The sequence below is a fragment of the Solanum dulcamara genome, chromosome 8 (genome assembly GCF_947179165.1).
Source record: "Solanum dulcamara chromosome 8, daSolDulc1.2, whole genome shotgun sequence".
NCBI lineage: Eukaryota > Viridiplantae > Streptophyta > Magnoliopsida > Solanales > Solanaceae > Solanum > Solanum dulcamara.
Window position 1 is genome coordinate 78,043,769 of NC_077244.1, and position 13,499 is coordinate 78,057,267.

General features: G+C 35.3%; 2 protein-coding genes across 3 annotated transcripts; one reads left to right on the forward strand and one right to left on the reverse strand.

The window, feature by feature from the left end:
* The first annotated feature begins 260 nt into the window (after positions 1-260).
* On the forward strand, positions 261-6,116 carry LOC129901669 (uncharacterized). 2 transcript variants are annotated; one of them, XM_055976915.1, is made up of 9 exons: positions 261-471; positions 990-1,050; positions 1,154-1,363; positions 2,840-3,090; positions 3,220-3,391; positions 3,473-3,672; positions 4,042-4,167; positions 4,286-4,407; positions 5,493-6,116. In XM_055976915.1, the coding sequence occupies exons 1-9, from the start codon at positions 423-425 to the stop codon at positions 5,892-5,894; spliced, it is 1,593 nt and encodes a 530-aa protein (XP_055832890.1). In that variant the 5' UTR covers positions 261-422; the 3' UTR covers positions 5,895-6,116. The 2 variants fall into 2 exon arrangements, with proteins under 2 accessions (XP_055832890.1, XP_055832891.1); XM_055976916.1 differs by having other exon boundaries at positions 265-471; positions 2,840-3,024.
* Positions 6,117-6,499: 383 nt separating this feature from the next.
* LOC129901670 (GTP cyclohydrolase 1) lies at positions 6,500-10,346 on the reverse strand. Its single transcript, XM_055976917.1, has 2 exons — positions 9,779-10,346; positions 6,500-7,965 (listed from the first exon to the last, which is right to left on the reverse strand). The coding sequence occupies exons 1-2, from the start codon at positions 10,164-10,166 to the stop codon at positions 6,785-6,787; spliced, it is 1,569 nt and encodes a 522-aa protein (XP_055832892.1). The 5' UTR covers positions 10,167-10,346; the 3' UTR covers positions 6,500-6,784.
* Positions 10,347-13,499: the final 3,153 nt, after the last annotated feature.

The following is a 13,499-nucleotide window of genomic DNA, read 5'->3' on the forward strand; positions in this document are numbered from 1 at the left end:
AGAATAAAAGTGCTCATTTTTGTCAGTCAGAGAACCAAAATGGTTTCGAAGAATACTTTAAAGACTATTTTTCACGTACCTCAAATATAAGAGACCAATTTCGTCATTTTCTCATCAAATGTCTGACCTCATTAATTTTTTCTAACTGTATAACGTAACCTCCTTAATTAATGAAATTCAGAGACTCTTAAAACCGATCAACCACCGCTAAATATGATGACACGTGGCAGAAACCCAGGTAAATCGTCCAAAAAACACAGGAGCACACTCCCACTCTGATTCAAAACCCTTTTCTTAGTAACTTTTCAATTCCATCATCAGCTTCTTGAAGTCCACTCTTTTCTTCTACCTTAAAAAAAGAGTGGATTTTCAAATACCCAAATTCTCAGAAATTTTGACTAGAGGTTTGCAGGTTTACCGTTATGGGTGGAGATACTACATCCCCTAATTGTCCCCTCATCTATTCCACTGGTACAATTTGAATCTCCCCATATTTTATTTTAATTTTTTTTTGGATTTTTTTACATTTCTTGAATAATTTTGATGTGTTTGTAAAGTATGGTGTGGTTTGAGAATCATGGGTCTCATGTTCAAATTTCGAGATAAAAAACACTAAGCAATTTTTTTTCATTTGTCCCAGTTTTTTGATGGATAGAGTTACCGCCTGATACCTGTTTCCTGTTGCTAGTAGTAAGTGTGGGGTATCACTGTGTAAATAGTCAAGTGCGCGCGCAAGCTGGCGCGGGCATCATGATTATTTAAAAAAAAGTGCGGTGTGTTTTGAATTCAGAAAACAAAAACAAGAGGTGTAGCAGTAGGTTGAAGGTTAGGTAAAACTAGTTTTGAACTTGTGATCATATGACTCACTGGACTAATTTGGAATTGAGACAAACAGTTGATTTATTCTTGCATAAATTTTTCTTATTTAAATATCTAGACTTGATACATCGACAAGGCTGAAAAAAAGATTGAATTTTCGGTACTTGCAGAAGAATCATCTTTTGATCTAAACTTCCTAGAAAACCCATTAAGCTCGCCTACCGTTCTCAGGTATTTTCTGTTACTGTTTCATGATTTCCTACTATCCATAGGCTCTATGTGTGTATGTGTACATGTTTGTAATATTAGTGGTTGGAAATTGAAATGTGTGCAGTGGTAGTGATTGTTTTGGCTCAAAAGTAGAGAATGGAGAAGTTGGACCAGGTTCTGTGGAATTGAAGGGATTCATTCGAACTTCTTCAAATATGATCGATGAGGTGAATAAAAAGCGGATAAGGAAAGTATATATGGATATCCTTGAGAGCTATGAGGAGCTGCAGTTCCATAAGGACCATTTGAAGGAATTCAAAAATAAAATCTTGAGGTACACTCATTTATGGTAATTCATTTTCTATATTTTGTTCTTTTTGTCTGGGAGATAAGTAACTAGATATACTAATTTAATAATACTCTTCAAATTTATTAAACTTATTATTTGTGGGTGTAGTATGTTTCATAGCCTTGTTTGATTTCTCTTCCGCTGATTCAAAGATGTTCCAATGAATGTTTCATTTTGGGTTTTATTAATGGACAATTTGCTAAACTCCGGAAAGTGGGAAATGACGACAGCTAGTCTTATACTTAAAAGTTTTGAACTAGGTTGAAAAATAATCCAGAGGCTTTATCCTAAGTGTTAACTAAATCCTTTTTTAGTGGTTGAGGTAGAAATTTGGGATAAATAGCAGACATAATATAATACGTGCAGTGAACAAGAATTAAATTCTGAAACATAATTCTGAGAGACCCTCTTGGGATCCATCCTCAGTGAGAAGATGAACATTAAGTTTATCGCAAGTGTGAAAGCTAACTTGCTGCCCCACCCCAAAGGCTGTTTGGTAGCCTCCACTGCAAGGAACGGAAGCATCGTTTTTGAAGCAAGACTGGAATCTGGAGAATTCCAAAAGGAGTTCATTCCCTAGTTAGGGTAGGAGAGCTAGCTTTAGATCGGATTTGACTCAACGGTGAAAGTAGTATAATGTGGGATGTGTGGTAGGCACCCATCACGAACTTGAGTCGTGCTGCAAACCAAGGGGTGTTTGGATTGGCTTTTTTAAAGTAGCTTATAAACTAAAAGCTAATATCCATAAGTTGGGAATACCCAACTTTTGGCTTTTGGCTTATTTTTGTACTTTTTTGGCCTAAAAGAGTGTGCTGAAAAACACTTTTTGTCTTTTCCAAACACCTCCAAAAATTAAAAAGAGCTTAAAAGCCAAAAGCTACTTAAAATAAGTCAATCCAAACACCAACCAAGTCTTAGTATTTAAGTGGAGAAAAGTAAGGTAGTGGGCTGGACCCATTATTCTCCGAGTTTCAAAGTTATAAACAATTGATCTCTCAGTTATTGAAAAAGAGTGTGCAAGCTATTTTTATGTTGTCGAAGTATAATGGTCAGATATCTACATCAGCTTAAATGTTAATGAGATGCTTAACACAGCTCAACACACACTGATGTTGTATCTAACCATGGCAGTGGAAAATCTAATCCCATTCCAGTTTATCTGAGAGGATAAATATGACTTCGTCTTGCTATGCAATTATTGTTCATTCACTTGACGGCCTAGAGACTAGAGACAGCTGAATTTGGATTAGTGCCTACGTTACCATTTCTCTTGCATAATTGTTAACTTAGCTAGTTTTATTTTTGCATAACCTTTTCTTACTTCATCTCAGCAGTTATTCAGTTTCTCAATTGTACACGTCAGATTCCACATAGCATATTATAAAGTTCAAAGTTCTTTGTCTCGGGTTACTTGTAAATACTATGCATTTGTTGAGGTACTTGGTAAATGAAAACCTGCAGCTACACCCCTGGATCATGGATTGAGGAGGTGGGTGGCATGAAAGCGAGTGATTACAATATACCAAAAAAGATTACACTGTTGTTGATTGGTCCAAGAGGATCTGGAAAAAGCAGTCTTGTTAACAAGATCTCCAGGGTGTTCGATGATGATGATCCTTTTACACCAGAAAGAGCTCAAGTATCGTGTACGTTCTGTTTCTTCTTTCCTCATGTAATAAGTGGAACTCAGATAAAAGATAATGAGAAAGTATGTGAGTACTGTGTTTCCTTTGTTTGTCCTAGATACTAATGCAATCATATTGGTTTTTTCTTTAAATATTAGTGGTCAGATAATTAACATGTCATAACAACTTCATTTTTCTGAATCTGTGGGTTACCAGATTCTTCTGATGGAGATGGGACATATTTTCTCCATGAGTACACGATACCAAGAGGTTCGAGTTCTTTCTGTTTGTATGACACACGTGGTTTGTCGGATGATTTGAGTGAAAATAAGAAAATTGTGGAGCGCTGGATGACAAAGGGGGTTCGCCATGGGAATCTAATAACGAGGTTTATATGATTTTTTTTGAATTTCCTTGAACAAAACCTTACTTAGGGTACCTTGACTCTCTGAAATGCTCCTTTTGGCAGGGATTCTGATGATGCACATCTGAAGTCTAAAGTTCACCGAAATAGATACCGTGCCAGTGAGACAAATGTGGTTAATTGTATCATATTTGTTGTCAGTGCGGTCCAAATGCTGCAGTCTATGGACAGTGATGATGAAACAAAGAGGCAACAAACTCAAGCTGTTGCTATAACTTTCAACTACCCTCTCTTGTCATTCAAAGGTATTTATTCACTTTTATTTAAATTTTGTTATCATTTCAATCTGTCTTTAGGCCTTTTAAGAGCAGTGTAGTTGATTAAATATTATATGCATTTTGTTAGTACTAAAAAATATGTAGACAGAAACAAATTGTACTTGTTCTATTATATAATGGTTAATGTTAATTGAAGCTCCCTTGATCAGAATATGGGGACTTCATTGTGGATTTACAAAATAATGTTGAAAGTAATAAGGTAAAGAAGTGTTAGCCCATCGAAAAACAAGTGTCAGATTGACACTAAGAGGAATAACATAATTTGTCATCTCGTTTCCTCTCTCATTGTTGGAGCATATTGTGGATCTTCTAATTTGCGTATTCTCACCATCTCAGATGAAAAACCTATCGTTGTGCTCACACATGGTGATTTACTTTCATTTTCGGATCGTACGCGCATCCGCATGTATTTGGGGCAGCTGCTGGGTATTCATCCCAAGAAACAAATTTTTGACATCCCAGGTGGCATCAAGATAAGCTAGCCTGCTAGTACATGAATTTGTTTAAGTTGAACAAAACTCTAACCACCCCCACCCCCACCCCCCTTTTTATTTTTCTCCTTTTGGTCTTGTGTTTTCAGAAAGTGATGATTTTGGAACTAGGTTGACTATACTCAACATGCTGCGCCATTGTCTTGAGCATGCTGATAAAAACTTACCCTTCAAAAAAGACCTACCCTTCAAAGGCCCATACAGCAGCAAGGTGAGATTCTTGTTAGAGCAAATTACATGGTTGGTTCATGTTTTAAGCGGTTTCACTTCTTTGTTAGGGACTTTTTAAAGTTCATTTGTCTGTAAAGACGGGTTTAAATTTGTATAGTATACAAGCCATGCCTTCATCACCATGGCTGCACCATCCGTTGATCATTGATGGACATCTCCTAGATCAAATGGGTATTCAGTTAACACTTCAATCTTCTAGCTATAGTCTTTTGGTTAACAGTCAATTTAGTTAAATGTTGAAGCAGTAATGCATAATTATACAGACTTTAATGTTGGTCATTTTTCACTTTTATGCTTTACCTCTTGGCAAGAGTTACCTATTATGCTACTTCTATGGATCTAGGGTGTCACATGTTCAGATGATGTCGAACTTAGGCTGAGTTAAAATGGGTCGAGTAAATAAAGAGTCATGTGGCAATCACTCAAAGTTCACTTGGGTCAGAATGGGTTGAGGTGTGAGTCACAGTTCAAGCCATCCAACTAGAAATCACTTCTACGGTTTTATATTCTCTGTAGCTTTATAGTTGAGTTGCTAAAAATCGTTCACCCTGCAATAAAGTAAAACTACTATACGCAAAAGAATTTGTCTGTCATTTTCTTTTTCTAGTCATCTACTATTTAACGACCCCCAACTTGCTTGGATTGAGGTATAGTTTATTCCTCTATTATTTGGCAAAATTCTGTAGTGGTTAGCAATGTAGCCTGTTGGACGATTGATTTGGGCTGCTCCTATTTTGCCACTTAGATGAATGTCCCCCACGACCCACCTAACCTGTTGAATTTGGATGCGTACACTTAATGGCTCAATATTGACACCCCTACTGAGATCCAATTATGATATTGCTATTTCTAGTTCATCTGTATATATCTGAGTGCACAACTGATTTTAGGTATGCATTCAACTGCTATTATGACATAGATTGAAGTACAATGCACTTATTCAGTGTTTTAGAGAAGGTAATTGATTTGTGCTGCTGGTAAACTGTACCATGCTCTGCATCTACATGTGCTCTTCAGTTACTGCTACTCATGTAATTTCAAATCTTGTACCCTTTTTACTTTTAGGGAGCCTTGCAGATGCTTGTATTATGTCTTCTATTGATATATGCGGTTCTAGCAATACTTTTCGGAATGGGGATGATGTTCATGAATACTCTCCAAGCCAAGGTTGCCTCTGTTCCCAATTCACAGGTATCGCAGTCACATGTAGACATAGATTGGGATGCAACTACCGTTGATTCTGTACCCAATCTTCAGCCTGAGGCAATGCAACCACATGTAAACTTAGATTGTCATGCAAGTGAGGTTGATTCTGTTTGCGATCTTCACCCTGAGGCAATGCAACTGCATGTTAACTTAGGTTGTCATGCAAGTGAGGCTGATTCTGTTTGTGATCTTCACCCTGAGCCCCCCCAATCAGATGTAGACGTAGATTGGGGTGCAATCCGACACTTATGGTCTGACTAAATTTATTAATGAGCTCGAAGGTATAGCGGTTGATGCACTTATCTAGAGCTATTACATTTCAAGAATACGTGCTTTCTGTGTGTATAAAACAGCATAAGCTGTCTTTCTTCCCTTGTTTATAGGAACTCTTTGTAAAGTTGATCATTGCGAGTGTTTTAACTGTGCTGTTTTACTGCTGTTGCCATTGCATAATTGATCATTTAGCATTAATTCTCTTGCTAAGAGAGGCGACACTCGTCGTGGTGTGGCATGACATTATACATATATGGCTTATATTCATTGGGTCAGTAAATAGAAGAAATAGCAAAGCTCCTCAGCATTTTAACATGTACATAGGAGGAGAATAATAGGACTCAGACATTTTGATTTACTGGGATTCAAAAGTCAATAATTTGTATTCCTATGAAAATTCAACACATAAGGTTTGGAAGACAAGTGTAAGCTCTGAAAATTCAACACATAAGGTTTGGAAGACAAGTGTAAGCTCTGATTCACATGATACTGAAATGAATTTGATCAGGACTTCAGGAACATTAATATTGCAGAAAAGATTGGGAAAGACTATATATATGCTATAATAAGGCACAATGTGCCAAGTATGACACTTCAATCAATGGCAACTGCATTAGAAATAAAATATCAAGGGCAACTTTAAAAGATTGCTGGTATGGACCCTTGCTCATGCTACATAATAGAACGATGGAAAAAAAATGGATAAAATTTCATCACCTCATTTATCACTATGCTGTAGAAGTAAAAAAAGGACCTGGTGTTCCGAGCAAAGAATCTACATTCCTGAATTCAGCGCGAGTTTGCTTCTCAATTTCTCCAATTTTACCTGAGTCATCCGAAGGACAAGTACTTAGCTTGCTGTAGCCTGTATATTTCCTTTAAGAAAAGACATCTCCTGCAGAACAAGAGTGTGGGAGGCTCTGCAAAAATTTTGCTCTTGCAACAGGGTCAGTGGAAAATCGACCCAACACAGCAAATGTGGCTGTGTTGCTTCCAAACTTCTCGATTCCTCTAGATATCATACACGTGTGATTTGCTTCCACAACTACGATTATGTCTTCACCTAAAAATGATGAAACGGTCTCAGCTATTTGTCTGGTAAGCCTCTCCTGTACTTGGAGTTTAAAACCATAAAAATGTACTACTGATTGCACCAGAGGCCTTCCAACGGGGTTCACTCCATCTGAAGAGTGATAACCAACGTGCACCACGCCTTGAAAAGGGAGTAGATGATGTTCACACTGGGACCAGAATGACAAATTGAGTTCGGAACAGATACCATCTTTAAAATTACCAACCTGACCAGAGGGACTTCGAGTATCTATTCTACTTCGAACAAAGCCATTCAATTTCATCTCCAAATTAGAGTTTCTAAAGTTCATGAACCACTTCACGAACCGAGATGGGGTTCCTACAAGCTCTTCTCTCAATGGATCTTCGCCCAGAGACTTAAGTATTGCAAGCACTGCATTTGTCATAGCTGAATTTGCTTGTCCTGGCATGCCATAAGATTGAGATGGGCACCATGCTTGGTCAGAGGGCCTACGATGAGTGTTGTCTATGCTTATACCTCTGAATTTTAGTAGACTCAAAAAATCAGTCCAAACATCAGCATTCTCATCCTCAAAAACACCAGAACCTGAGGTAGCTATTATCTTTACCCATCCTTGGGAAGTCGATTCGAGAAATGCTGATTCAAAATTTGGAAAATGAATATGAATACACTGTAGAACCACAGCAACGCCTGTTGGCTTGATTCCATGCTGCAAAGCAGTGCAAACTTCATCAGCAAGGCGCTGTGGACTTTGGAGCTGTTTTGCAAAAACATCAGCAACCCGAGAGAGCTTGCTTAGTCCTACAACCCTTTTTCCAGATGGGACATAACCTACATGACACTTAACCTGGAATGGAAGCAAGCAAGACTCACAGTATGAAAAGAGATCAAGATCTCGAACAATCACAAGCCCACCAACGCCTCCAGCCTGACCACTTCCACCTTCCAATCCAGCTTCAGGGAATAACGCACCATGAACAATATCATTCACTTTTTGTTTGTAACCTTCATACAACACAAAATATGAAAGACTAGAGTCAAACAGTAGTTTAAAGCATCTATCCACCACCCACCTACAATTGAAAATATCAACATGTTTCAAGCTAATAGATGTAGATTTCCTATGCATACAGCATGATGAGTTCTGCAGTTAACTAGCATAAGATAGATGCTCTAATGACCTGCCACAATTTGTTATGATGTTATCACGTTCTCGGTGTTCAAAATTTTTTCACTAAAGAAAGTTCCGCAAGTCCCTTGTTGTTTCAACCTAGAACAGAAATCCAGCACTAACCAGCAACCGAGCATTTAAATGTAAACTGCAGAAAGGAGCAAGGAACAAGAAAAACTGTTTCTTTAAATAAACAAGATGAAATTCCTAATTGCATTTGAAGAAACGTTGTTCCTAAAGATGCTTCTCTTGACTGGAAAAAACCCACATGATATCATACTTTAGCTTACGCACTGTTCCCGCATTAAAATATCAACTTTTCAATTCCTACAAGTTAGTAATGCATGTCCATCTGCAAGATGGAAAAGTTCAATCTTTCATCTTTACTTCCTCTCACGGTATTGAAGAGACATACACACATCAGTTTCCTTCATTTGTGTTTCAAGGATGAGTATCCAAATCAAATACATGGCTACAACTAGTTGACGAAATATCATTTCATGGACGTCCAGAATATGCTTTCAGTATTCACGACTTCCCCTGTCCCTAACTACATATAGTTCACTTCCAATAGCTTCATATCAACACTTACAGACAAAAGTGGTAAGAGAAAATGAAATAATCCAATTTGCCTAATTAGAGGGGCTTCATTTAACAACCTCCAACCTCCACCTTGGTGGACACACCAGAATGGCCAAAAATAACCTCTACGCTGGAAATAGAGCCACTTTTCCGAAACTTCAAAAAGTGCAGTGCTGGATTCAGCTAGAAAATATGAAATACAGAACGCTCATGTCATACATTCAAAGACAGCTTTTTTTCCTGGAAAGTTTGATGACTCATGCTTCACTAAATGCAAAGCTAACCAACAGATGCATTAGGAGATTACTGAACTTCCTAAAGGGGGGAGTGGAAAGCTGGAAAGCCCAACGATCAAGAAGTTACGGCAAACCATCCAAGTACATTTTTGGACCATCTGGACCAAAGGAACTTGCGATGTTTCGAGGGGTTGGAAACCACCACCCTAAGTTTGAGGCAATCACTGCTTCAATATTCTGGAATAAATATTCTGGTTACAAAATGAAAATAATTATCTGGTGTAATACAGAAAACCAGTCCTGCAAGTACTAACAAAACTTAATTCGTCTCTCTTTTACCCCAATGTCCATCTGCAAAACTTTTATAAAGTACATAATTGTATAAAAGATGTCTTTTAACTTAAATACCTACTCCTAGAAAATGACAAAACTTGTTTGTCTGGTTACAGCTAATTCCTCCACCTTACCCCTTCTCTTTCCTTTTAAACATAAGGAGGACAGAGTGTTCATAATTGCAGAACCTTCCGGCGGGGGGGGGGGGGGGGGGGGGCAAAAAGACCAATTCAGTAAATTCTTCAGCTAAAATTTGTAGCTTTGGGCATTTTCCAACAAGGGCAACACAGAAACTAACAGCGTGAGACAAAAATATGCATTCGTACTATTTCAGCAGTTCTTACTAATAGTACTTTGAACAAACAAATCCACACAAGCTTGATGAACGTGTTTTACTTTCCCCAGATCTCATGGAGATAAGAAGCAAACAGATCCATTGATGCAGAACAAATAAAAACAACTATTACAAAATCCAAAAGGGTGTAAAAAATTTCACCTCTTGTTCCTTGTCTAAGAGCCTTAGCAACACGAAAAGGGGTTTTCTTGATTCCTTCCCTATTAATATCTTCACCCAAACCCTGTAAGAGGACTCTAACAGCATCCTCAATAGCCAGTGTTTCAGGTTGACCTCCAAAGCCAAGCTCAAAATTAACTTCGTTCTCTATATCTGCATGATAGTGTCCCTCATCTAATGCGCCCATTGACACACAAAACGAAATAATAACAGAGATGATGAAGAAAGAAAAAGAACAAAAATCTGAAACTTTTATTCGAAAGATTTTAGCCAAAGATTCCAAATTTGAGACACCCAATGACCCAAATGAGGAAAATTTGACCCAAAATACGGAGGAATGGGAATTTGTAGGGCTGCTATTGATGAACATATACTATAGGGATCTGGGGATGAGATGCAATGCATTACAACAAGAACTTTCCAGTATTTTTTAAATAAATAAAAATATGAAAAAAATAATAATTAAAAATGTAAGGTTGCAGTTGATATTGGAATGTGTGGAAGTCTTTACCTAAATCTATCACGACACTAGTCGAGATCAAGATCTGGGTGGGTCTAACTTATGGGGATATGCCATTAGCCATTAATTTAATCGATTTTTAATATTAAAAATTAAATTTTATATTTGATTTGTCTAATATTTAAATTAATTTTTCATATTCTATTATGAAAATTATTTTCACCCCTTTAACTTTTTTTTTAAAATCAAACTTCTTTCTCAACTTTAAACAATAATCAAACTCTCTCATTTATTTCATGTATTGTCTGTTTTACCCTCGTTATATCACATCTGTTTAATATCTCTTTATATTATATATAATTTACTTTTTAATATAGATAGTTATAATTTTTTCTTTAAGTTTTTTAACATTATAAATAGAATAATATTTTAAAGAATTTATCACAAAATTTAATATTATTCTTATGATCATTATTTCAATAATATATGCATTAAGTATGTGTATATGTATGTATACGTCTATTTTTTATTTTCTCCACTATTTTACTCCATGCGTAATATTACTTGACTCTTCTTGATATATATAACACTCCTTAAAAAAACTAATTAGAGATGTAATTCACTAAACTAACATTATTAATAATATTTTGAAACCTTAAATTTGACTATTACTATTTTATGCAGTTATATAATACTAAGGGTAGAAATAAAAAGATATTAATTTTTTTTTTAATTTCATAAATTAGACAAGTAAATTAAAACAACTATTTTTAGAATGAGAGTCAAGTAATATAAATGACGGTGGATAATTTCCTCTATATAAATAAACAAGTTTTGATTGACATTGATGGAGTATTACATAAATTATAATATAAAATAATTTAAAATCTAAATAATACAATATTTTAAAATTTGTCCTTAATTGTATTAATTATTTATATTTCCTATATTGAAATATATTTGTATAACTATTATTTCCTGTTATTTTCACTTGTATAAATAAATATTAGAGTTTTGATTATTACAATAACAACATACCTAGTGAAATCCCACAAGTGGGTCTGGGGAGAGTAGGGTGTACGTAGACCTTACCATTACCTCATGGAGATAGAAAGGTTGTTTTCGAAAGACCCTCGGCTCAAAAATCACAGTCCCAAGTATATAAATATATATATATATATAGTATAATGGGACAAAAAAATGAAAAGCGATGCAAATTTTACATGATAAAAACAATAACGATAGCAAAATAATGTGATAATCAAAGGCAATAACAATACGACTATAAAGGCATGCCTAGACCTATGACCACCCTAAATCGGCACAGGACCAGACACCATTCTATCCCTACTAACCTTCTATCCTAATCCGCGACCTCCACTTCTTTCTATCTAAGGTCATGTCTTCAGTGATATGAAGTAGCGCCATATCTTGTCTAATCACTCTGTCCAGTACTTTTTTGGTCTATCCTTGCCCCTCCTCATAACCCCCAACTCCAACCGATCGTACATCCTAATTGGGGCGTCGACACTCCTCCTCTGCGCATGTCCAAACCATCTAAATCTCCATTCTCTCATCTTGTCTGCCACATATGCTACTCCCACCTTCTCCTGAATAATCTTATTCCTGATCTTATCACTTCTAGTGTGCCCACACATCCATCTTTGTATCCTCCTAGAGTTTTGATTATTATTAATAAAATTAATTTTCTCATTATGCTAATTTACTTCATTATAGAACATCATTAACTTATATACTTAATTAGTATTTTTCACTTTTTGTCCAAAAAATAATGTTTCTGCTTTTATGAAAATTTTCTTACATTAAATAAAAAAATAAAAAAATCATGATTTCTAAAGAAGTAAAAAAAATGATAATGAAAGGATATAATAGAAATTTAAAAAATTTAATTATAATAAAGGAGGGAGTTTGGTTATTATTCAAAGTTAAGAGTGGAGTTTGATTTTAAAAATAAAGTTGGGGCGAAAATGTTTTTCATCCATTATTTAATATATAGTCAGGTTTTAAATTTTTAATTTGGATGGGTAAATGTTGAATTTGGTATTGGTAGGTCCTTTTTGTTATGTATACACCAAGAAAAGTGGGTGGAGAATTGAAGATGCCACTAGCCAGTTTGTGGGACCAAATTTGCCATTTCTGAAAGCATACAAGCATGACATGAAAATAGATACATGTATTTTCAACCTTCACTGAGATTTGGTAGAATTTTGAAAATGCATCAAACATCATTTCCTATTGAACTTTATCAATAAAGTAAAGTATTATATGGTCAATTAATTAACTCGCTAAAATTCTTCCACCTATAAAATTCAAATGTTCTTTGAAGGTAAATATGTTTTCTCAATAAGTAGGTTGTTCTAGGATAAATTCGTAATAAAAGATTTATATATGATCATCATATAGTATATGGACAAAGAAGGACGATCACAAACTATACAAAAAGATTAGAAAGAGAATTTCACCATAGTTAAAACGAGAATTTCATTTGTGTCTCATTACAGGTGAAATCAAAATCCAAAATAGTAAAAGATACTCAGAATTCAAGTCAAATTAACAGTAGTTTCTTAACGTCAAGTAATGATTAAGTTTCACCAATAAAATTTCTGTCAAGTGATGTTAGTTTGGCTTATGTTCTTGCTTTTGCTGATAGTGTGTTTGGCATTTAACTTGACTTTGTAGCTAGTAAAAAAAAGACAACTTTTAATTTGCTGGAAAGAATTCTTTTAATTTTTTATTTCCACACTGGATTCGAATTTTAAAACGAACTTTTCACCAACCTCCAAAAAAAGGTTGGGAAGAGTGGTGATAACCACGATATAATGAACAAAGAAAAAAGAAAGGGCTTGAGAAATGATATAATATAAATTTACATATCCAATCAAACATATCACCAAATTGTGCGCCAAGATCAAAAACACATTTAAATTTTTTATTTTTTTTGAGTCTTAAATTATCAGGCGTGTGAGTTTCTTACTAAACCATCACCAAATGTTTATTTAAACATACCTTAACTATTAATTGTTTGTTTTTCCTCTTTATTGATAGCAATATTTCATATACGAAACTCGCACATTTAATAGTTCGGATAAAAAAACTTGATATTGTAAATATGTTTTTGATCATTCACTCTAAAGATTTTTAATATATTTTATTTTTAAAATTTCGTGGTGAATCAAATTACCGTAAATTCTCATGTGGGCTGAACTGTTGAATGGCTAGGCC